We start from the raw sequence: 26,300 nt of genomic DNA, 5'->3' as shown, positions 1-26,300 counted from the left end.
GAGAGGGAGCAAATTATTTATTGAGGTATATATTAGGAAATGACGCAGCACACTTGGCGCAGTTGGGAGCACCAGTATTTAAAAAGCAATTCTGTAAAATGGGTTTATTCTAGAAATAATAACTGCAACTAAACAGCCAACACAAATAATAAAATTTTGCACTTATGCTATTTCTGTTACGGTGTAATAAACAATCAATAAATAAATGGTTCTAGTAGCCATAACCAAGTTTAACAACTTTTTAGTCTTGTTTTCCTACTACAGTTCATTTAACAAAAAGTTAAATTTAAGACATCTTTCCAACAAAATTAGATATCTTACTATTTTGCAATGAGTCTCCTTATAAAGACACCTGAACCATTACAGTGAATAAAGATTAACAGAATCTGGACAGGTTTCAGCAGTAATCTCCTCTTTCGTCTTCTGTTTTCCAATTTCACAACACGCAAATGTGAGAGATGCCTACATCCACTGAGGCTGGTGGTAGTGACTTTCAGGGCACTTCAGAAAAGCTGGTGCAGTAACACACAATCCAAAATGATAGAAACACTAAACTCCACTGCACTTCCCTCTAGCCTACCCTCTTCTCCTCCAAACAGCCATATTTAGCTAGCAAGAGAACAAGAACATGAACATACATGCCTTTCCCGCACCTATTTTCATACAATTCATACATTTTCTTCCCAAAATAAGTTTTGCACAACCAGGAATGCTTTTCCATGTATTTGGCAAATCCCAATGACCTTCTCTTCCATATGTTTTCACTGTCATCTCCTGAATATCAGGAAAAACTCCACACTTCGCACTGAGCTCCATTTCCTACAACCTGCTGTGCCAAGGAACAGTTATTCTTCATTAAGCCTAGTTCCATGCAACTCAATTTTCTATGACCTGTACCACATATCAAGTTAACTGTGCATTACTTGATCATTCTACACATGGAAGCTGTCCCATACTTTGGAATATCTTTGCTGTACTTCTTAATTCTACTGTATTAGTACAGATTCCATGAAGCATTTTGAAGAGATGGATAAGAACCATGTACCATATTCAGGGTGGATCAGTAATGAACTCTGAGATGAGTTTTTCATGGAATTACCTATCACAATCACACTCTCAAGTCTTAATGAGAAAAACAAACAAAAAACCATCAGACAAGCTAGGTATTATTTCTAGGCCTTTTTTTTTAAAAAAAAAAAAAAAAAGTTCACACTACTTTGCAAGAAAAGATGGTTTTTATGGTATTGCAAACCCTGAATATTTTCATTAATTTTTATTCAAGTGCAATCTCCAGTTTAAAAGATTGAATAAATGCCAATTTATCTGAGCTGAAGCTTTTGGTGCTTGCCTAGTGTCCAGGAGGTTACAGGCAGCCTAATGATAAAGCAGCATGGCTAAATTGCCTTTTCTACTTCATGACTCCTATGCTTTCATTCTACTCCTGGTCCACTTAGCCATTAATTCACACTAAACAAGCATCATACATGCTACTGCAACCACTCCAACAAAAATCTTCATGCTACAGCTATCAATAACAGCATCATAACAGCTATCATAACAGCAGCAATAAAGCCTCTGTTTTATGGCAGTGGAAGCCTGGGATCTCCAAATCAGAGTGAAGTTTAACGTTGTGACCGGGAATTTATGGCCTATGTTCAGTTACCTCTTATCATAACAACTCTCAGGTCAAACCTAGGATTGTGTGTTGAGAAGCATTTGTAACAGAATATCAAAGGGTGGCTGTAAGAGATTTAATGGAGTATCACTTAACCACTGGTCATTAAGAAACTTCTGTACAAACACTGAGAGCAGCCTTAAGGCATACTATGCTGTTCTGCTCTCATAAAACAAAATTTTCAACCGTATGTGAAAAAAAACCTGACATTATAATCCAGTGCTTCCCTCTGGCAATCAAGGCAAGCAAATAGTGGCGAATATAAATTACCAATGCAAGACAGCAACTAAAGTTCTGGGATTTTTCCAAACTGCTTGACAATCTATTCATGCGTGTGTCATTCTAAAAATGATTATTATAAGCAAGCACCTAGGCAAACATCAGTAAACATTCTGCAGATTAGGCCTTCCCAATGTCCTTCTTGGTCAGAAGGCCATGTGCAGACATTCTGTGTTTGTGCTCCAGACGTCAGGAAAGCTGAGCAGCTTGCCATCATACAGAATGGTGATTCACTGAAGCTTACCATAAAATCCGCCATATACACACAGCCTTCTACCACAATGGTGCACATCATGATGATTAATGCAGTTATGGAAGTAAACAGCCATACTCAACAGAGCACATATATAAAATGCCCTCTGTAAAACCAAAAATGGTGTAGTGCAACTTTAGACATGCTTGGCAAACCCAGACTGGTAGAAGTCTGTTCTTTCCATGCTTGTGCTATTTTCATCACAACAGACAATATTTCTCATTGGGCTAATGCTCATGGCAATATACTGTTCAAGTGACCACTATGCTGTTTCACATCTCCTTGCTTTTTTGTATTACTAGGAACACTCAAGGCAGCTCTGCTGATGCATACCACTGATTCTTCTTACAGGAACCCTGCCAACTGCATTTCAGCCCTGCTCACCTAGCAGAGAGTGCATCCCAGAGATGTACCTCTATATGGCAAGCATGCAAACACCACCTCACTCACTGCAATATTTGGAGAGTCAAAAAAATCAGGGAGATGTAAATGATCATAGAATCATTTGAGTTGGAAGGGATCCTTAAAGGCCATCTGGTCCCACTCCCCTGCAATGAACAAGAACACCTACAGCTAGATCGCTGCTCAGAGCATTGCCCAGCCCGACCTGGACTCTTTGAAACCCATTTCTCCTTGTCCTACCACAAAATAAAACTTAGACAGGGGAGAGCACTTTGCAGATTGTCCACAGCTGATTCAGAGACAAATGTGTAATTAGAACACATAATATTAGAATACAACATAATATTCTTTTGCTGTAATCTTGTGGTCTAAGCAAGGGTTACTTTTAACACTTTCTGTTGATTAACAAACTACAGTCTCTCTTACTGTTCTTGCACATTAGGTATTTGCATACAGTATAAAATTTGGATCTTACTCAAGTCAAACCCAAATTTACACAGGTTGGAATGAGTCCATGACTTTATCAAGAATGTCTACTCTCTCTCTCTCTTCAAAATGGAAAAAAAAAAAGTTCTGAGTAGATCCCCAAGTGCAGAAATACATAAGCGTGTACTTCTTGTATCCACTGAGACAAGTCTGACCTCAGGGACTAATCTCCCTTCCCTCCCACATGGTTTCCAAAACACAGGAACACTGTACCCTGAACACAAACCTCTCTGAATACAACTCGTCACTGTTTGTCTCTCCACATCTTGATCAATTTGGCAGCAAGCTCCAGCTTCCCCAAGGAAAACGGTGGTTGTGAGAGCCGTGACCTCTGCACACTATCACTAGTCAAAGAAATCAGCCTGAAGGCATTTTAAAGCAAAACAAAAATTCTGCTGTAATTCACTTGCTAACATGTCAGACACTGCAGATTCCCATGAAGAGTTGAAATAACAGCTGGTATTTAAATTAAAAAAAAAAAAAAAAAAAAGGGAAAGAGAAACCTTTGGAGTTTACATTTCAACATCATTTTTAGTATAAGACGATTAAAAGGGCACCCAGAGCTGGGAACAGCCTTTTATGTCTTAAAAGAGATGAAATATTAATAAATTCACTTCCATCAATTTCCTTTTAGAGGCTACTGTTGAACTAATTTTATTTTTGAAAATTCTACATTATTTCTGCCAACAGATGTGCAGGGCTGGAACCCAGGACTTGGGACATTGATTTTCTGTCTCTTGACAGCAGCAGTTGGGTTCCTCTTCCTTATGCCCAATCCCATGGCATAATGCAGAGTCCCCTGGAGTACTACCTTCTTGTATGTTCTTCTTTAAAGTCTAGCTTACACAGGAAAATGAAAAAGGAACAACTCTTGATTCTCTCTGTGCTTGTATCTGCAATCACAAAGAATACTGAAAACACTGTCTACAGTTACTTAAAGATTTGTTTTAGCTTAGAAGAAGCCATTACATCTGATTTCTTTTTTTTTTTTTTTTTAAAAAAAAAAAAAAAAAAAAAAAAAGCAGGACAATTTTATAGACTAGAGAGCTTCAGCCTTTCCTGTGATGAAGTCTGATAAGCTCTGGCTGACCACAAATTAAATTTTAGAGGGGGGCAAAAGGAACAAACATACCACACTTGATTAAAGAGTTTCCAACTAAGATGAATCTATAACATCACAGAGGAAATGATGATAATGATGGAGTATTCCCACAGCTAACATCCACACCTTGCTTTGCCTGTCACAAACCACTCCATCTAGTTGTGTCTCACTCAATTAGATTAAAGGGCACCCTAATGCCTGCATGCATAGGTACTTGTACACTGCAATCAGATCAGCATTTAACCTTCTCTTTGATAAACCAAGTAAGCTGAATTCCTTAAGCCTCTCATTACAAAAGCCTTGATTCATTTGTTAGTTTTTCCTCTGACTCCTCTTCAGATTTTCAATAAGTCACTGAAGTAGAGGCACTAGAAGTGACAACAGTATGGTCAAATATACTCTCTCTTTACCTACTTAATTACATCTTTTTTTTTTTCTTTTAAAACCAAGAAATGCATTAATCTTCTTGCTTCAGCATCAGTTTGGGAAGCACAGCTCTACATCTTCACTGACAGGCTCATTTATCCATCTGTTGAGCTAACACAAACAATTTTGCTGTATTTTAACCTAGTCGAAGAGAAGCAGCCAGTTGAAGCTCCACACCCGGGAGCCCTGTGCTGAAGCAGAGGCTGCTTTCAGTCAGGTTTTCACTTAGAAAATTTAACTTGCAAGAACTCATCTGAACAAGTTCATGAGGCCAAGGATGAAGTCTGGCCTTATTGGTAGAATTTTATTTCTCCTAAACCAGTGCAAAATAGTGGCTTAGACCAACATAAACAAAAATAAAAACATTTATACTATCTGACTTAAAACCAGGTTCCTTCTGATCTTCTGCTCTTCTGTTCACTCCATCTCTCCATTTTCTAGTTTAAATCCAGAAATTCAAAATAAAAAAAAAAAAAAGTAACACAAATACTCTAATTTCTCCTTTCCCCTTCTCCCCACATAACATACATATGCATAGAGATCAAAAGGGAACTGAGAAAATACCTTTTCATTCTTTTTTTTCCGCTGCTATGACTATCCCCTCTGCCCTTCCTTCTCTTCACCCATGGATATATATACTGCGCAGTAAAAATAAATTCTTGTTGAGAAAAGCATAATTAGGAAAGCCTTAAAAAGACTTCTCCAAAAATGAAATGCCACTGCTGTTTTAGAAATTACTGTGAAAAAAAAAATTAAAATATTTGATGCCTATGGAAAGACTTAACTCACAGAATAAACCGATGAGGCACAATTAATTACACAGGTTAAAGCTTCTGAATCTGGTCTTATCACAGTGATGATACAGATACATAAAAGAACTGAGTTTCCAAATATGCTATTGGACAATGAAGTATTCAGGAAGTTTCTGTTTATAATAGATATAACTCTTAAAATAGTGACAGACCAAATCTGAGAAAAAGAATGAAGTATGAGCCCAATGGCTAAATAAATACTTTAGCAATATGACAATTTCCCATCCCTTTGTGACTCTTCTGGCTTCCAGTTTTAACTGTACTTCTATTATTCACCTGTAAAACAGGGATAAAAATATTTTCAACCTCACGAAGAAAGCTGAAAGGTCTAAATAACATGTTTACAGCTATTCAAAATCCTCTGATGGAAGATGCTCTATAACTGCTACTTATTATTAAGGCTGCTGCTATCATTCAGAACACTTGGCTGTGTTAAGTTAAATGAAAAACACCATCAGAAATACATATTGCCTTCAGATGCAGTAAAACTAGTAACATACCCTGAGAGCAAAGCTATTCTTTTTACACTATTACCACCTGACAATAAAATAATCTGAACTGGTAAAACAATAGGAAACATTACCTTCTAATAGAATCATGCCAAAAGACTCAAGCTTAAGATGTAGCAGTCAGAAAAGCTTAGATAGTGTGTGAGGTTAGCAAGATTTCTGATTTTTGCTTTCTTCTTTGAGGATGCCCTTAGACCTCACTCTTTTCTTCTTGGAGATCTGCTTTAAGTTTTGCTAGCAGTTTGCTTGCTTCCCACCTGTTCCAGAATAGCAATATCACTTGAAACTAAGAAGTATCCTGTTAGGTAGATCTTAATTTCCTCTAAACATCTGAACCCTGCTAAGAGAGTTTAGAAGCAAGTACGTAGCCTCAATCAATACTGTGAACAGGAGAGAATAAGGACACAGGAAGCCTGGTCTTCCAAAATGAAACAGTAGATGTTACCTTTCACATATTAAAAATGTATATTTAAAAAGGGAGTAAGTTATATGTACATATGCATTTGATTAAGTGTATAAAATGGATGAATATAAATGAGAAACGAGACAAACTGAGAATTTCTTAATGTTAGCTGACAACTGTCATCTGCTCTCCACAGTAACAAATAATAGGCTTTCTTCACATAAAAATCAATAATGATGTTTCTGGCTTCAGGGTGTTTTGATCAGTACCAGACACGACATAACAAGCCTTTACAATTCTCTTGATTAAAAAAAACCTCAACGTTTGGTTAAGTCTCAAAAACAACATTATATTTCTCATCAAACCTGCCCTGAAACAACACAGAATCATAATGTGCTTTTTTTTATTTTTAAATCTAGGTGAATGAGATGCAAAGCAGACTGAAGGACAAACCAGTCTTTTTTAATACATGAACAAGAAAGGCCATTCTCTTTCCATACTCTTCACTTGGGAAGCATCTGAGCTTTGAATGTCTCCGCTGTGGGACCAGACATGCTGTGATCAGAGCAGAGTGGGCTGAAAGCCCAGCTCTTGGAATCAGCCTCACTCTGGCAGCTGAAATGGGCTGGTCACTGCCTCAGACCTGGGCACCAGCAGCAGTCAGGCACGTTAACAGAAGACAGGCCTCATGCTATGACTTGAAATTGCAATGTGCTATTTCTAAATTGTTGTAAAAAAGAGCGTATCTAAATTGAACGGCCAGCAGCTATACCCACATTCAGAGAGTGCAGCAGGCATTAACTCCCAGCTAAATTCTTATCATTTATTAGCTAATAATGAATTCAGTAATCTTTTCTTTCTCCAGGAGATTTTGAGGCAGCTGTGAGCGAGGGCAGGAACACTGAGCAGCCAGCAAGCCACATGAGTAGGTGCTTCTGCATTCATCTGACACTTCAGTAATTCAGATTTTTATTAAGCTGCTCTAGAGTTTTTCTTAGGATAAGAGACCTTGCAATTAGAAACTACCAAGATCTTTATAAATACATGGTGCAATATGTATGTCTTATTTTGCAATTTTGTGACTGTGTGCTGTGACAATAGATGTTTTAGTCACAGCTTATTTGCAAAGTATCCTTCAGTAGTCTAACACCTAAAATATGTAAGGCTAACAATCCTGTCCCTTTAAATAGGACTTCCTCATGCTATAAAAACACTTAAGTAAGGAATTCAATGATGACCAAGGCTTTTTAGTCATTCCCTGTGCTGACTGGGAGAAGGAATAAATAATGGCAGAGGTCTCAGGGAGACTAATTCCCAGCTTTCTAGGAAGGCAGATGAAACATGCAGCCAAGCACTAGATATTCTGGAGGATCTGGGATCTGAATGCAGAAACTGCTAGGACTCCTCTGCAGAAATTGCAGTTCTGTAAGGAATACGACTGCTGAACTAATTATGCATATGCACAAGTCTCCATTGTTCAGGCTTTATTATGGAATTTCAGAGCCTCTGGCCTCTTCACCAGTAAATACCTCAGAAAACATGGTCTCTTTTTCCTTCCTCTTAGTAACACGTACCAGACTAATTCTTCATGTTGCAGTTCAGTGATTCTGACTAAGATCTGGAAAACACAAACTATGCAGATTCCAGAATAACTAAAAGTGAAGGAGGAGAATTTCAAAGTGCTCCACAAAGGAGCAGAGGAAAATCTGAAGTGCTCTGTGTTCCTGCACTATGAGGCTAATAAAATGTTAGTAAAAAAAATAGTCATCTCTTGGTTTAAAACAAAACATTCAGCTACTCCACAACTTTCATTGCTTAAATTTCTTTTCTGTGTTGTCAGTCAGTGAGGATAAGAGTCACATAATCATAGAATCATTAAGGTTGGAAAAGACCACTGGGATTACCAACTCCAACCATCAACTTATCACCACCATGCACCTTAACCTATAGCTCTCAGTGCCACATCCCTTTTCTTGGACACCTCCAAGGTTGGTCACCCCACCACTTCTCTGGGTAGCCTGTTCCAGTGCCTCACCACTCCTTCCTGAGAAGAAATTTTTCCTAATATCCAACCAGAAAGGTATTGCTGTTATGAAATTTCATATGTTCTCTGGAACATTTCTGAGGGAGATAAACAGAGCAGGCCCTGCTCCCTTGGCACTGTACAGAGGGGAGAAGGGGAACTGAGGGACCATGGACAGGCTGCATGGGAACAGGGGACAGCAGGCAATAAGCTGGCATCTCTGTCATCTGACTGCACCTCTAATCCACTCCTCCTGTGCAAAAGACTGAGCTCTGGAGCATGCTCTGGCATGGCAGTAAAGCACTAAAGGGCTGATATTCAGATCCCACAAGGGAAATTGAATGTTGCCACACTTCAATGCAGACCAGAAGCAGGAGAGGCTCCTGGTGTGGGGCAAGGAGCCATCAATATAAGGCACTGTGTTCTGATTTGCTTGACTGGGGGTCCTTCAAATTTCAGGGAGAGCAAATGAGAACTAAAGAGGTAGAAACTGAAAATGAGGGACATAATTGAAAATGCAGGAGAGGAAAAAGCAAATTAGTCTCTGCTGGTACTCCTGGGGACAGGCCAGGGATAGTTAGTCCAGGCGAGGTTAATGATGGAGAAAAGACAGAGATATCTGACCACATTACCAGTCAGCACCTCCTTCTCTTCCTAGCCCATTCCAGCTGGCTCACTTTCCCTGGCAGATGTGAAATACTTCTCGTTCACTTTGCAGTGGAGACCTGAAGTCTAATGCAAAGACTCAGCAGAGCCCTCTGCTTGAAGAACAGGCACTGAAGCAGCAACAGGGCCACGTTAACCATGATGAGAGTACAAATGGGCATTTAAAAACCAATCCTGGTCTAGCTAGATGGGACATATCTTGCTAATGTGAATGCTACAAGAGATAGTATAATCTTTGATTACCCCTGGGGCCATAACAAACTTGGAAGGAAGCATAAGAATTGCTGATTATTTTCTGTGATGATAGAATCTCAGAAGTTGCTGATGTCGCTTTTGTGCAGACTGACAGGTCCCTGGCTGTACTGTTTTAACTGAATTTGAATCATGCAGTGCTGCTCTCATTTCAGGACAAGGTAGAATGTATAGCTTTCAGATTTTTTTTTCTGAGGTCTATATATCCCTTAAAGGGAGATGCAGGCAACAATCATGTAGTTTGCTTTGTGAGATAATTTCTTGCTTTCAACCACTTTAGCACATGTACAGTGATAATCGTCTGTGTTGTAACCACAACATATTTTTCCTCATTCGGTCCACAAGATGAATGACATAAGAAAATGAATCAGGAAGAAGAAGAATACAAAGGATGAAGCCATGTGGTGAAAGCCAGGGTGCATAAAATTCAAGATTACACTATAACAGATGCACTGTAGAGGGACCTAATTAAAACTGCTCAGTAACGTTAGCTTTGATTTTCACTAACTGTATGTATTTGACTTTGAAGAGTCACAGATCTTAAAATGTAATCAACAAACAAGAAGTTACATGGTAAGGAACCACTGAAGTCATTTTTGCATGCTAAATAAGTGTATTTATCAATACCCTTTTGCACTACATGCTTTCCAAACTGGAGGTACAAGTCTGGGAACATCCTACGAAGTTGGATCAACTTCTGCAACAAACAAAACTATTTTAAGTAATACCAGTTCAAAATTTGATTCAAATTCTGCATTTTAGGCAGAGAGGTATGAGTAAAGCTTACAAAACTTGGTGCCAGAACTAGCATTCTGTCCCCTTTGTATCTGCTGCTACAATGCTTCTGAGAGTGTTCTTTTGTGCAGCAACTCCTGTTCAGGCAGTGACAGTCTGGTCACACCTGTTCTGCTCTGATAAAAACAATTTTCGGGTGCTCTGAGAAGGCCAGAAAGAACAGAGCACCTGTTCTGCAAAACCTCACTGCCTGGAGTCCTTTGTTCTGCACTCAGAAGCTGAACCATTCAAACAAAAAGGCCTCCTTACTAAGGAATAACAGAATGTATCCAAAAGAATCGGTACAAACATTCCCTCCCTAATTTGTCCTATATAATAAGCAAGTCCCAAAGAACAAACAAAAATTTACTTGGAATACAAATAGATAATACTATTGTTTTCACAAGAAAAAAAGTAGAGGCATCTTAAAGTAAATCTCACAATTGCATCAAGAAAGTAAGTTACACCTGGGGTAGTCTTTCCTTTCAAAAAGAATAAGTCTTCTCAGCTTTTGTCTGAAAGCATGCCATGCAGAGAGAATCAAGCAATCAGAATACGTTCACAAACAAAATAGGGACACAAACGTTTCATCCATATTGCCACAGGTGTTTTCAGAATTGAAAACTGTTAATGATATAAAAAAGGGCTTACCTGAGATTTATGTTTCCATCTAGAAGAGAACTGATTTTGGAAACATGGTAGGGGTGCTCCTTTAAATAGGTTTCTAGTTCATATAATTTACCTCAGTTTTCCTACTGTTAATTATCATGCAAAACTCTTAAGATTTCATCAGAAACCACCTTCTGATAGAGCTTAAATAAACATCTCTGATGCAAAGAAGACATTGAGACATTTCTTTTTCTCATCTTCAATGAATACACACAAAGATGAACATTTACATGTGCTAGCATTCTTCTCAGCCCTACCAAAGGGGAAGAGACTTGGCGTTGTGCACCATAGGTGTCACCATCTACAGTCCCTGACAAGGTCTCTCATGAAAGATTAATCTGTAGGGCAACTAATGGTTTTGGGGGCAGGCAGAAGGGCAGAGGTGTTATTCTAATGCTCTGCCTTTGCACAGGAAGAAATAAGAAGGCACTTCTGAAGATATACAAATGAGGGGTCAGGTAGGTTTTGATTCTGTTTGAATTTAATTTGGAAAAGTGATTTTGACAATTTTTACATAATCTCCACACACCTATTTGTATTCACAGTGAAAAAAAAAAAGCATGCGCATTGAAACCTATTTCCAAAGGTTGTGCTAAGTTAAAAAGAAAAGATGTGTGTGACAGCTGGTGTTCACTGTGCCTGTCAGAAGATAACCATTAATAATTTAGTTTTTTCCAATGAGCTTTAAAGTCCATCATAAAAGACTATTAAGGAAAATCAATACCTACAAGATAAATGGCAAAGTCCATGAATTAGAAATAGCATAGTACTTAAATACTGTTCCTCCAAAAGGAGAATTTAAAAATGTGGTGTCTGGGGTGCATAACAGTGTGATTTTGAATAATTGCCAAGAATTTCAAGGGAGGAAGTAGAAAATATTAGCCACTGGCCACAGGGTTCTCTTTTAAAGCCCACGGAAGTTTGGAGAAAAGTGACAGGTGTGAAAGATAAAGACTCTAGAAAACAGGCAAGTGGAATGTAATCTAGATAAATGTAAGGCAGTGTTTATAAACAAAAACAGCCTAAATATCAAAATTAATCTGCCTCTAGAGGCTACTGCAAGTCAGAAATTCAATAATACCACCAAAACCAAATAATGGTTGACTATAACTACAGCATCCTCAAAGTAAAGGTTCTGTGAGACGTTACATACAGTTCTGTGAAAAAGCTCAGCTATAATACCAGTGCAACTAGAAAACAGGCAAATCAATAACCAAATTCTCAAATGTATAGATGAGGGATAATGAATGTGAACTGCATCATGCCCAGGAGATGAGACACTCCTATTTTAGAATTCTAGAATTGTATTGAGTTTTGACTCCTGGTCTTTTAACATACTTGGATTTGTATCTTTCCTCTCTTTGGACACGTGCATGTGCCTGTACCACCCACATCAGTACGCATGTACAACATCATGTTAGGCTGCTGACATTTGACAGAAGCTGGCTGATACACTACCTCACAAGTATTGCACAGCACCATGAGCTGTAGCACAAGACTTACTTGCAAGTGAGGAAGAAAAATAAATCCTCTTGCTGTACTAACTCGAAGCAAAAGGCCAGTTAGCAAAGGAAGAGATTAGTAGTGGTTCAGCTGACCACAGCCTGTGGGTGGTGGCAATACCCCACTTCCCCACAACAGTGACAGTCACAGTGCTCTACGGTTCAGGGGCCAGTCATGGATCAACAAACCACATTCACTGACTCAGCAAAAATGACTTACAGCAATTTTTTTCCTGTCGATGTTAACTAACTGGTTGCCAACTCATTCCACACTGACTTATCTCCACACACAGAAACAGGACTGGCAGCATGCAAAATGGTGGCTTTGGTGCATTTGATGGGTTTAAGTCAATGGAGCACCTGAGCCTTACCTGTCACTCTGTTTTTTCCCTTTAACATCAGCTTTTTTTTTTTTTTTTTTTTTTTTTTTTTTTAATTTATTTTACATTTCATGGAAAAGCATACACTCTGGCAAAAGCTCAAAATCATTCCATCACTCATTAAAACTCAACCATGGGGCTTTTTCAGTGTGCAAACAACAATCCCACAGGCCAGGTCTGTGGCCCATGTACAGCAAAAAGGTTGTGAACAGCATGAGATCGTCACACAAGGGAGCAGCAACCAGCACAGCACAGAGTTCTGTACGTCAACTTCAATACTGGATGTTAGAACTGACTTGGAAAGCATTACACTGAAACTAAATGCAGAATACCTTTACTTACTGTGTTAAAATTTGGGAAGAATCCAACAGCAGAGCTGCTGTCCACAGGGAAGGACATAAAGGGTTTGATATCCAGGGAAGGCTGCATCATCAAGGTAGGTGCACGCACAAGGGTGGGAAGTGCAGTAGTGCCTGCCAAGAGCAAACAAAACCAGCAATTCATAGTATTCTCCTTTCCACATTACACACAGCATAGCTATCTCTTGCTGACACAACCTCCACGAATAAATAGCGCATGGAGGTAATAAAGTAGCTCTGCAGGAGTTAATATCATTAAAAGAAACCTATTTCCACATTCTACAGATGAGGCAGAGTGCTCTCCTATGGCCATGGATGCTCGGACGCTGAAGAGGAGACATATGGTATATAAATCACCCTGGCAGGTAGAATAAATCCCTCCTAAAGCTGAACAATTCTTCCGTGCCAAAAAGACCAGGATGGGAGCCCATGGAAGTCAGATGCTTTTGCAATTCCTGGTTGCCTATTAGATCAGCTAGTGCAGGCAGTACATGAGAGCTGAAATCCAGAGGTCTGTTTCCAAATAGCAAGTTTGTTTTTCCTTCTGATGGCTTCTGTAGCTATCAGGTACTGCACAAACATCATTTCACTTAAGATTTAAAATAATGCCTTTTGTATCAGGTAGCAATACAAATATTAGAAAACAAACAAATAATCAGCAGTCAACACACACAAAATCAATTCTTTACATGTAATGAAAAACGAAAAACAACATTTTTCTAATTGGAGCACAGCACTTTCCCTCCAAATATGGGCTTTGCAGGAATGTACTTGCTGGAGTTGTTACACTTGAGCATCACCCCCTCAACAAGGCCCCAAAGGAACACAAAGGCACAGATGTCCAAACATTCGTTTACAACTAGCTATCTGCTCTATCCACACAATGGTGTGCCTAGCACACTGCTTCCAGCTCTGCCTATGGAGTGTTTTATTTTCCCTGAAATCATGCAAAATAGATTTCAAACAATATCTTCCTCCTGAAATAGAAAATGAGAAAAAAAAATTCAGATTCTTCTTCCTGGGTCAAATAAATAATTCAACACAGACTGGAGCAGAGACTGGAACACAAGTCTCCCTGGTCTTTACAGGAGGTTGAGTCATTCTCTGCCTTTCCCCCAGGCCCCCCCGACAGAATTTCTCCATCATTACCTCCCTCTCCTGCTCACAGTGGCCAGCACATCAGCCAGGAGCATAACAGTCCTCTGGGGAGCTTCTTTGGTCGCAAGCAGAGCAGACACAGTAACTAAGCTTTTTCTCACAGAAGTTGCCTGAGCTTTTTAAACACAGTCAGGAGGGGGAGGGAGGAGGAAAAGCAAACCAAACAGTTTTCCTTCTCTTCTCCCACAAAATCAAATTGTTTGTATCTGTTTGCAAGATGCCAGGCAATCCGTGTGGGCTGCTGAAGAACCAGTCTTCCATTAACATCTCCCTTTCTCTCTGTTAAGGATATGAAAAATTCGAGGCAGAGAAATTTTCCTCTTTCTTCATCTCATCATCCTGCCTCCATGGACATGATTTCAAATCCATTCTCTAGTATCTGAGAGAGAAGCAGAGCACAGAAGCCAGATGGGTCTGCATGAATTTACTGGATAGCCAGACACTTAGAACTAGCCCTGAGCTCAAATTCTGTAGGTGCTGGAAACACAGACAATTTGATCACAGCTGTAGCATAATAAGTGCAATATTCTAGTCCAGCAGATGAGCAACAGGCTACAATCTATTTTCTGTTTCTTCTACAAAGGGTGAGGAAAGCAGAAGGGTGGGTCATTGACAACTGTGGAGAGAGAACAGGACACGCTCCCAGCTGAGCTGGGCAAGAAAGGAAAAATATGCTCAAGATACACTATTGGAAAATATTTTCTCTCTTCTGTTATCTCAATACTTTCATAAACGTAAGCTTTAAAAGTCCTTAGGTGAGTTAAACTCTGTGTTCTGACCCTGCATAAGCCCCTGCAACTTGATGACTCGGGCTCAGTTAATTAAGTCCAAGCTTATTCAAGTAGAGTCACAAATGTCAAAAAGCTTAAGGCTGCCTAAGATGCCCATAGTTCCTACTTCATATCTATAATGAAAAAGTGAAAATAGAAATGCATCAACAGGAAGCAGTGTCTCCGAGGATTTAGTCATAGAAAATATCTTCAACTGCAAAAATGATGATTATTTCTACTAGCTTGTTCTGAAACAGTAGCTTTACATAATTTAGGTTTGAGCTGTACTCAAACAGCAGCTATACTGTATTCAATTACCTAAAGTCCACAGAGTGCAGTCAAACTTCTACAAATTTCTTTTTAAAGTTCAGAAGCAATTAAGATCCACAGAGTTAATGAAAGACCTGTCCTCTCTTTGCATATGAAGCTATGGTTATTTTAACTATATTTTACAAAAAAAAACAAAAACAAAAACAAAACGAACAAACAACAAACAGCAACAACATAGTTAACTTGTCACTGAAGTTTAAAATTAGAGTTAAGCTGAGTTTCTGATGCTGTCTTTAACTGAGGTATAGAAAAATGTTGCCATAAAAATTTTTAAAATTAGAAAACAGTCAGCATCCAATAAGATAGCAATCCTCTTTGTATTCCTCATCTGGGCAGAGTCCACTACGGACACTTCTGAAATCTGCCCTCAGCTTTGCAGATCATGGTGCTTCTGCTGCCAGAACAATACAAGTTCAAACTAGGATACATTCAGAGTCCATACGAAATAGAAAATGTACACACCTACTGGACTGATTAGTGGAGGCACTGATAACAAGAAATTCGTTCACTTCTGTTTTGCAGTTTGCTACTGCTACTACTGCCAAACAAATACCAGTGGTCCAACTGGACTGAAGTTGTATTTTCAGAACCACATTTGGAAGCCTCTGGAAGAATGACTAGGTAAAGACGACTCAAACTACAGGAGGGAGCACTTCATGGCAATCATCCTATTAAACAGGACAGAACCCACGTTCCACTGGTATTACATCCAAATGCCAAATAGATTCTTACCATCACTCCACCAGATCTGTATGCAGACCTGAGCTAAGCTGGAATGCTGGCACAAGAAAGATGGAGCTGACAAGCTTCATTATAATCATAAATTTAACAGATGTTTACCATTTCATTAGCATTTTAATGATAAAGACAATTTACCATGTCAAACACAGGTTGTTTTAAATACTTGTGAATCTTTGGCATAAATAACTGATATTTCTTGTAAATTCATTTATTCATTTCAAGTTTGAAATTTATAAACATTATTTTATCTCTTTTTTAAAAATAAATAAATAAATAAATTACCTTCAACTCTGAGTGCCACTGCAGGAGTTACCTCTGCACAGGGCATGCAAGCAGCAGACTGCCAAATCCTCAATTGTTCTTTTTTAGTGTTGCATAAGAGGGGGAAAAGCAGGCTTTCATGTGAGCAGATGACTCAAAATGTCTCATTTTGTGCAGGAGGACAGTAGTGTCAGAGGCACACATCATCATGGCTTGTAGTCATTGCTCATCCTTTCCAAGCAGGTGAGGTGTTGATTTCAGCAAAACACAAGAGCACAACTGCTCAAACTTGAAAGCATATTCTTGAAAAGCATTCACTACAGGCCACTACAGAGAAATCCAAAGCCATAATCAATTCCCTCTTCTCTTTTATCACCTCAAGACGTTTCTACATTCCTTTAGTCCTTGGATCCAAGTAGTCCAAACTCAAGACAGGAACAATGGGAGAGTAACTGATGTGCAATTGAGACTGAATGATAGTATCCCATTGACAATCTGCATCCATTTCAGATTGTACATGGTCACCTTTAACGTGTGACCCAACACAGTATTAGGAGATCAACAGGATCTCATCTCTTAACATCCACCACTACCTACAACAGTTAAAGTTAAGAAGAGTCAGTATAGAGGCAGACCATGCAGGCTTGAATTACCTGACCTTTTTTGGCTATGCGGAGCTATGACCTCCTAGATCAATGCACAGTAGTCTCACCCAGACAGAATCTAAGAACAACTGAGGGAATGGGTGAGTTCTGGGCTCTCTCCTCCCTTGACCTTTTTAAAGTAGCATTTTGAAGGCACCACTTTGAGCCAAAGGTATCCTTTCAAGAGGGGATGGCAACTTGTCCCTTTGGTTTTGCACATACTGGCTGAATTCATTATCTACTGCTACCACACTAAGCACAGTCACTGCGCTTTTAGACTTCACATTGTCATCTCAATTTACAGCCTTTTCCTTCAACATTCCAGAAGACTTAAGACCAGACAGGACATGTTTGAAACATTTCAGGGAACAGTTTTGAAACATTTCAGGGAACAGTTCTGGGAGAATTTTGCATGCATAATCTTTTTCTGGGTACCCACAGCTTTCAGTACAGTTTATTAATTTTGTCAGTGCAAGTTTTGAATATTGTCAGAAATACTTATTCAGCATGAGACTCAAAAACAGTTTTATAAGCAGCTTAAAGCCTAGAGGTAGTACCTAGGTTTTCATATCGAATAAAACTCTCTTCAGCTCCATTGCCTGTGCTTTGCAAAAAACACAAAACAAACAAACCCAACACATGCTTTTATGCAGTTATGGGAATATGTGCACAATTGATTATATGTTTAAAAAAAAATAGAAGCAACGCCTAGCTAGAGAAAAGAACCCCATAAAAAACGTTATCAGAAATCTTGCTTAGGATCTGATGCCCCCATTCCATCTTCTCCAGGCACGTTCACTGGGACTATTTCACCGTAAATGACAGGTAAGACTGGTTGATTGCAAGTAATCACATCTTCTAGTTTAGGTATGTACATGACATGTTAGGTGCTGTGATTACAGATATCTCCCTACACTGAACAATATAAATATTAATCTTTTTTGCTACCCAACGTTATTGGTTCAAAGGATTCAGGAACTTTCTTTTTCATTATTTTAGATAAGATATGCGTGAGCATTACAGAGTGCCATGTGTTCCCGCTCATGCTTAAAATAAACTGCTAAAACAACACTAAGCCTATGTGAAGTAATTTTGATTTTCTGAAAAACAGGTGATATAAAAGTGTTTCAAGTAAAAGCTATCCTATAATATCATTAATAATATTTATGAACATTAAAACAAACTCTCCTCTTAAATACAAAACAAGGTAAATAAACATAGCACATCAGTAATTTTTTTTCCAGAATTCAGTAGAACAAATATTGCTTTCTTGCAATGTGAAATTATGATAACTGAGACTTCTGATAGGGGTTTTAGTCTGTTGAAAGTAAAGCAGTAAAGGAGAGATAAGGCTGCTCATTCAATAGTTTCCTAATTGGCAAATTAACACAATTATATGAAATATTCACTACCCAGGCAATGCAACTTATTTTTTTAAAAATACATTGAAGTAGAACCCCGGTATGTATGAGATAAAGGCAAAGCCCTCCTTTGACAATAGGAAAAATGCTAAGAACTTCTGCATCCCCAGGGCAACACATAAACTAAGTCATTAATGAATGAGGATGCAGGTCCTTTGGGGTTGAAACGGTGATCACAAGAGCTAGCTACTCATGAATCTTTTAAAGCTTGGGGAGTGCACTGAATTCATACTTAGATGTTATTCAGAAACTGAGGGAACAGTCAGACCTTGCACGGACTCATTACCCACCTTAAACAGCATAAGTCATACATGTCTGGCAACTAACAATGAGTACAATTCTCAAATATGTTTTTTTGTTGTTGATGGTTGGGTTTTCTGTTTTTTTGGTTTTTTTTTTTGTTGGTTTTTTTTTTGTTTTGTTTTGTTTTTTGTTTTATTTTTTTAGAAACTACAAGGAAAGGCAGCAAGAGCTGGTGTAGAGCTGATGGCTATTCAACAGCATTAAGGGAAAGCCACTCTGCACAAGCATCTTAACACAAGTTATGAGAAAGCAGTAGCCCAGGTCTAATCTCGCAGAGCAACATCTGGATACGAAATGACACACCAAATATTTTCATTCCAGTCTGAGTTTATTTTTTCAGTGGTTGCTTCAAAAAACCCAAAGGCATTTAATGCAACTTCACTGCAACATACAAAATTGCCTATATAATGTACAGTTCAAGCTCTTCATGCTCAAGTATTACTTATCTAAACCAAGTCAGATTATAGAAATAACTCTCCCCCTACAAATTGTGATTTCCAGTATGCTAGAAGTTAGTATTTCCATTATTATTTCAAAATAACTGTATTATCAAGACATGCTGACAATTCAGTATGATACTTTTGTAAAAAACCAGACACTGTGAAATAAAATATTTCTACTTTTCAAATACATGTAGGATTCGACCAGTTAGATCAGTACCAAAAATTAACTGAAACCTGATGCTGCTGAAATGAATGGATTTTCTGCCATTTCATAAACCCAAAAAGTCAGCTGTTATTTACTTATCTAGTGTTGATAATTATACATAGTTCGTTTGCAGTCAGAAAAGTATAGCTATGTGTTGCAAGTATTTTTTCAAAAGGATTGTAAAAATAAAAACAAACATGCAAAGCAAGCAAATCCTCATTAGACCAGACCCCTCCTCAATAAAATACTAGGGACTGACCTTGAATCACTTTAATGTCTATGAATTTTTAATATTTCTCTAATTGCTCTCCATTTCCAGTGCTTTATGATTAAAGGATGTTCATTTCAATAATGACAATGTAGACTACATATTGTAGTCTATGCATGTACTTGATACGAAGGGAATAATAGAAAAGCTGATATTTGAAACCTCTATTATAATAATGTTAATTTTCAATAGAAATAAATATTTATTCCTCTAATCTCTACAGTTAGTACATCAGAATCATAGAGAACAAATACTTATGTTTACACACAGCGAGGGCATAGAAAAAACCTAAAATAGTGTGTGAAATTACACTTTTCAAGACAAGTAGATCAAAATAGATCAAGAAAATCTTACTCTCCTTGCAGTCGTACTGCATTTATAACAGTTTGAAATTACAACTGGAATCCCTGTGGGTTTTGTGCAAAAGACAGCAGAACAGATGGAATGAGCAGGTAAGTCCAATTATTAGAAACAGAACAGACTACCCTGCATTTTCCTTAAATAACTGTGTTGCAATTATCAGCTCCCAACATTTAGAAGAGCCCTGTCCCTCCTCAGGTTGGCAGAATGTGTGACTCACACCACTGCCCTCTTTCTCCTTTAGCCATCCCTATTCCCCGTACACTTGCAAGCTGAGAAAAGAAAAGCTTGTGCAATGCCCAGCTTAAATTTTACAGCACCTATGCTACCTTATTCCACGCACATTTTGCAGTACAGAAACGAATTCTAGAAGCATTAGACTGGCATCAAAGCGTGGTTGTTGGTTCTGGCTTCTTGCAAAGCCTAAGAATTAGACAAATTAAGGAATATCCTTTACTATATTCAGAAAAAGTATTCTGGCTGCCGTAGAACAACAATCTTATTAAAATCTCATTTTAAAGTCTGGCTAAAGTTTCTACTAGCAATCCTTTCTATGTTTGGATGACTTCATAAATCTATTCTTATTTATTTTTTTGGCATATCAGTGTTTGTGACACCTAAGGTTTTATTGTATACTTACAATTATAATGCATTAACTTCTGCCTCGGAGTTTAGGCTCCAAGGGTGGAAGGAAAAACTTGCATGTTTTAGATACATGTACTGCAAAGCTCACATTCGTGACAGATACAGGGCAAAGTACAGAATCACTTATCTAAGGCAACTAGTAGTGTTCCTAGCCAGAAATGCTATAGATACTATAGATACTATAGTATCTATAGTATATAGATAGATACTAGTATATAGATACTATAGAAATATTTGTCATTAGTTTTTAAAAGAGCTAACTCTCTTCTTATAAACTTCTAAACCAATCAAGGTGAATTTTTCAACTAGAAAGCAGAGTGGCACATTACCACTTCACATTGTTTAGTTTAGCAAGTCAGATTTTATTCTAAACAAACAATGACAGCTATAAATAAACACAGTACTTTTGCATGCACTGAAGTTAGCTGGAACTTCACAACCTACTCCAGTTTATTTGTCCTGGGAACCCGTGTTGCTCATCCCTCTTCCTCGGGTGCCCACACCTGGATCAGCTCTGTGCTTCCTCTGCTACTACTTGGTTCTGGGAAGTGCTGCTTTAGAGCGGCTTGCTCTTATGAAGTTGTCCAAGTATGACAAAAAAACAGCTGCGTCTTTTTCAGCTCTCCATTCACTTGCCATCCATATTAACATATCTTTCTGAAAACCTGAAGATCACTTTTTTTTTTTCCTCTCCATTTGTTCACATCAGATGCCTCCCCTTGCCTTTTCCACTCCCCAAATGCAAAATAAATCAGAAAGAATTTTTTTGCTTTTCTGCTGCTATCCTCAATAAAAATAAAAAATATAAAAAATATAATGAATAAATAATAATAAAAAATAAAAAATATAAAATCACCACAAGCCTACTGAAGCCACAATCTTGCCTGGACCATGAGACAACTTCCATTTCAGCCTCTGTGCTGGCTTCTTTTTTTTAAAATGCATATTCTTGATGCATCAGGCCTGCACGTGCCCCAGGATGAAGCACTGCACTCCATTCCCTCTCTGATTAACACACAGGCAGAGCAACCAACATGTACCATCAGCTTACTGCCATATCAATACAAAAAAGCAACTGCTTTTTCCTCTTCAGGAGTCTGTAGGGACTGAGATTTGATGACAAACAACCCATTAAAGACAATTACCTTTACCTAGACTATGAAAAGTATCAGGAAAGAATACAGAAGTGTCTTTTGACTTAACACCTTTCTTTACAAAATGAAGTGTCTCCATCAAGAAACAGCTACAAAAATGACCCAGTTTACATTATAAATTCCCCTGCATTGGGATAAAAACTAGTTGCAGTTAGCTTACTAAAGAGCGAGTTCCCTCCTCTGCACTTCTCATATAATCTGATTTCCCAAAATCCAACATTTTTTAAAATCCTGAATTCCAACACCCATACACTCAGCCTCAGTGTAGTCTTTTCTTCTGGAGGCCCTGAGTTGCTATCCATTGGCAACAAACATGGCAATCAGAGGGAGCGCTGCTGGGTGACGGTTTTGTTATTGCTCAAAGCCATCACAGCTTATCTTCTACAGTTGGGGTAACGTCTGCAGTTTTGTATAAAATCATTTTATGTCTGCAGTTGGCTTCTTTCTCCTTATTCCACTTTAGTACTCTAACAAAGCAGCTCAGCAAAAACTATAACAGGGGATCCAGATCCATATGCATTGTCACAGCTGTGTCTAATCACTTAACCCCTTTAGACAATTTCTAACTCTCTTAAAAGAGCTCTTAGCTCAGAGAACTTAACACTTCATTTGCTTTTCCCACCTATTACACAATCACCTCTAGAACATTCAGCTACCTGAATTGTTTCTTGTTTTCTTTCTCTAAGTATTTCTATTGACACAGCTCCCTAAACGTCCTTCAGATACAAGACTACAAACAGGCCATTTGGGCTCTTTAAACTATTTGCTGTGGAAACCAGGCTCACTGAACGAAATGAAGGTGTGTTGTTGTTGTTGTTTTAAATAAAGGTATTCAGTGTTTCAGAAAATTCAAAAGGAATTTGAACATTCAAAGCATCTCCCATCGACCCAAAGAGTCACAATTTCAGTCATGCTCTCCCTTTTATTTGCTATCATTTTCATACTACGGCAGTTACTTTTAGAGGAACCATAATCCAAGTGAGAAAGACTATGAGGCAATGAGACAGGGAAGAAAAGTGGAATTTAAAGCTTTCATAATATTGTCCATGTAGCCTACAATAAACACAATTTTAACTGCTCTGCCAAAGCACAGGGAATGCTGCATAAAAGCATCTGTCCAAAAAAGGTCAACTTGGTAACACTACTAGGAAGATTTACTAGACTTAAATTAAACTGTGCATGAGTATAAGTGTTACTTATATAAGTATAATCCTTTTTACAAAACTGAAGAAAATCCCTTCTTAAAAGTAGTTTCAAGAAAACAAAAAACAATTTCATAATTTCCTAGTTAACACTACAGAAGGGAAAACATTTCTCTCTCCTGAACTTGTCCAGCTCTCCTTGGCGCTCTAACTAAAGAAACAAGAAAGTCTCAGAGGATTTCCTGAAGGACTTTGCTTCTCTCTTCATCAGATGCCCTGCTGTACCGCCCTCTGCTCAGAGCCCATGCTTCTACAAGCCAAAGCAACGGGCATGTCAAAACTGCTTCTTGAGCTCTAGGAATTACCAGCATCCTGTTATACTGTAAATGGAAACAAAAAGCGCAGATTTCATCCTACTCAGGAAACCAGAAGCCAGACACATTACTACTTCTCACACTTAAAAAGACAACAACGGTGCTTCAGAATGTGCAAAGAGGACAAGAGTTGCATTGCTGACCAAAGTTTATGCCATTTTTAAATGGAAGAAAAATGCTACAGATCACCAGAGACTTACAGCATTCAGAAGCTGCAGAGCTTTCACTGAGACCACTCAACCATGAATCATTTCAGCAAAACAAAGGCATAAAACAGACCGAGTTGTCCCACAAAGGCTTCCCGCTGCTAATTGGTGTCACGATTCTTACCTCAGTGCCTAAGGCTACAGCCCACCTCCACTGCAGCATTTAAACATACCCAGCATGAGATTCAGAGATAAATAATCCTTGCAGTTCCGCACGGTGCGTTGGTAATGCTAGGTGCTGCGAGACAGTGGGCAACCAACAAGTCCAAACAAATCAGGGCTGCTGTAATTGTATGCTTAGCTTTAATTACCCTCGAGGACACTGTTTGCAACTTGACTCCAGAGGAAAGGCAGCCTACTATTGACATCACCAGATCAAATATAACCTAAAAGACTGACAAGAGGCATTTCAGCAGCTCATTTCCTATTATTGTTCTTAAAACTAAGCTTGGGGATTACAGCTTTAGAAGGCTAGCTGTCTGCTGCAGAGCTGTATCTTTTAAATAAATTCTTCTTTTATATTATTGTTTTTAAAAGAGATGGTGTCTTGCTGAGTGTTTGAAAAAGTTCATAAAAGAGCACCTTGGAGAGCAGGGTTACGGAGACACTGAAGGGTCACGAGATTCAGAAGATCAGAGCCCTCAAATCCTGACCCTGCTGTATTAAGGTACACTACTATACTTATTCATCAGTCCTGACTTAGAGAATAAGTAAAAAAATCAAAAAAATCATTAAACTATAGTACACAGTACCTAGCCTGAGGAGAAATAAAGGCAACAGATTTATAACTAACAGATTTGGTAGCACAAATCATCACATCAGTGGCCTTACTGAATATTAATTAGTGTAATTAGTAACTGCCATTTGAGTAGGAAAGCAGCACTGCACCAGGCCTGCCTGGGCTGGGTCGTAGAGTTTCAATGCTGTTATATTTTCAAAGACTGTATGACACGAACTTGGGCACCTCTCCCCTCAGTTACATTCAGAGACCCAAGAAATAAAATCAAAAGGTGTATTTAAGAAAATGTTTCTGTAAAATTAATTAGATTGGACCAAAGAAAAAAACTTGTTTGGTGGGAAGGTGGGAGTCAATGTCAAAAAAGCATGAAAGCAGATTTATGAAGACTGCCATGCAGCTTGCATCTCTACCCATGACAACACTTGAGCAGGCTGGGCAGCCCCACCTGCTCCCACTCCCAGCTCCTCCCTTAAGCTGGCACAGAGAGTGCCAGCATCTATAAGCAAACGAGCAACAAACCAAGAAAAGAGAAATATGCTTTCAGCCAGACCTTCAAGCTGGTCAAGCCGAACCAACAGCCATCCAAAAAAAGCAGTGAGACCGGGGTGGACAAAAAGAAAAATGAAGAATATTGTGAGCACTGATGCCTCTCATCCATGCCCAGGCTCAACCAAACTGACCCTCAGCTTCCTGGAAGTGTAGCAGACAAATTTCATGCCTGTCACACTGTGTTTCTGGTTCTCTCTCTCAGGATAGCATCCATCTAACAGTGCAGTGTTATATCACTTTCAGCTTGTGCTACACAGCAACCCTCACCTGAATTCACAGAGCAATGAGCCCTGCTCACCTGCCTTTCTAGTTATTGTTCAGCTCCTGCTCCCCTTTGTTTGCTTTGGCATAAACTTACTTGCCTGCTTCTTCAAAGAGAAGATAATAGATTGGTTCTTAAACTCATGTTTGGCCCTTCTCCTCTTTCAAAAACACTGTGAAACCATGAGGTCTTTTTTAGTGTTCTGGGACTTCTCAGCGTCTTCACAACAGTAAAAGCTCTGAGATTTCCCTTAATGCAAGTATCCTTATGCAGCATTTGTCAGAACATTTAAGATCCCAGTTCATCAAAACACTAACTTGTTCCTACATAGCAATCTCAGCCTTTCATCACTTGTAGTAAGCCATGTTAACAGAATCACTCTTTTTAACACCAGCAGTGCAAAAACACCACATAATTCCATCTTCTTTGCTTCTTCCAGCATTTACAGAATAACAATCCATCCTTCTCCTTGCTATTCTGTAAGTATTGCGAGTGCAGTTACAGAACGATTTCTTAAAGTTTGATGCTTCTGTCTCATTTCTTGCTTTTAATTTTATTTATTTATTTATTTTTTTTTTTTTTTTTTTTTTTTTGTACTTTACATTCACATTACTTTTCTTCTTTCACCCTCTATAATTTGAACTACCTCCCCTTTCCTATCTCCACATAGGCTCCTTGTGCTTCACAGCAGAAAGAGCTTACGTTTAGTCCAGCTTTCCCGGCTACACTTCCTGATAGTTTGCACTGGCACTTATACTAAGGAGTCTTTAAAAGAAGTTCCAAACTTTTTCAGTATGTGTGATAAAAGCTGCATGATTAGCATGAAGGAAAGTCAAGCAAGATGACTATTCTGTTTTTAAGCATATAAAGAATATGACCTCATCTCATTTCTATAACAGGTTTTCCCTATCTTAAAGAGTAATATTTCACTCTGACTTTAAAAGTTACAATCCTTAATTTTTTGTTTCCTCAATTCTAATGAACTAGGCAGATGTTGCAGCATACAAGCTTCAGCCTACCTCCAGGAAAAGGTAGAAGTATTTCTCTTGTCCATTTCTTTCCTAACCTCAGGCTACGTAGTAAGGTAAATATCAAGCCTATAATTCTGAGAAGATTGGAGCAATCTACATCTTTACATTCTTTCTCCTTCATGCTGAACTTTACCTCTTCTGTTTTAAGAATGTGACTGTATTCCCAATCACTGAGCTTTGAATTCACATATATACCTTTTTTCTCAATTCTCTTGACTGCCATGCAGATTTACCCTTGCTTCATACTTATTTATTGGTTAGACTGAAAAAAGAAGAAAACTTGTGTATTGAAGGCAATGCACATTAGATACAAGTCACATAG

General features: G+C 38.5%; 1 protein-coding gene across 9 annotated transcripts in view; it reads right to left on the bottom strand.

Annotated features, from left to right (window-relative positions):
• The window catches only part of ZNF385B (zinc finger protein 385B), a 136,999-nt gene that overhangs the window by 36,983 nt on the left and 73,716 nt on the right, over positions 1-26,300 (bottom strand). For 7 of the 9 annotated variants that reach the window (XM_042822552.1, XM_042822554.1, XM_042822555.1 and 4 more), the window contains one exon: positions 12,956-13,086. The exons of the other annotated variants lie outside the window; for them this stretch is intronic. In XM_042822552.1, coding sequence (XP_042678486.1) covers positions 12,956-13,086 — 131 coding nt within the window. The remainder of the gene's footprint in view (positions 1-12,955; positions 13,087-26,300) is intronic. 9 annotated transcript variants of the gene reach the window in all.

This window comes from Centrocercus urophasianus, unplaced genomic scaffold, assembly GCF_019232065.1.
Source record: "Centrocercus urophasianus isolate 14NV4802_14NV808 unplaced genomic scaffold, USGS_Curo_1.0 seq_20, whole genome shotgun sequence".
Classification (NCBI taxonomy): Eukaryota; Metazoa; Chordata; class Aves; order Galliformes; family Phasianidae; genus Centrocercus; species Centrocercus urophasianus.
The sequence above is the reverse complement of the archived record's forward strand: the minus strand, read 5'-3'. Positions and strand labels throughout refer to the sequence as shown.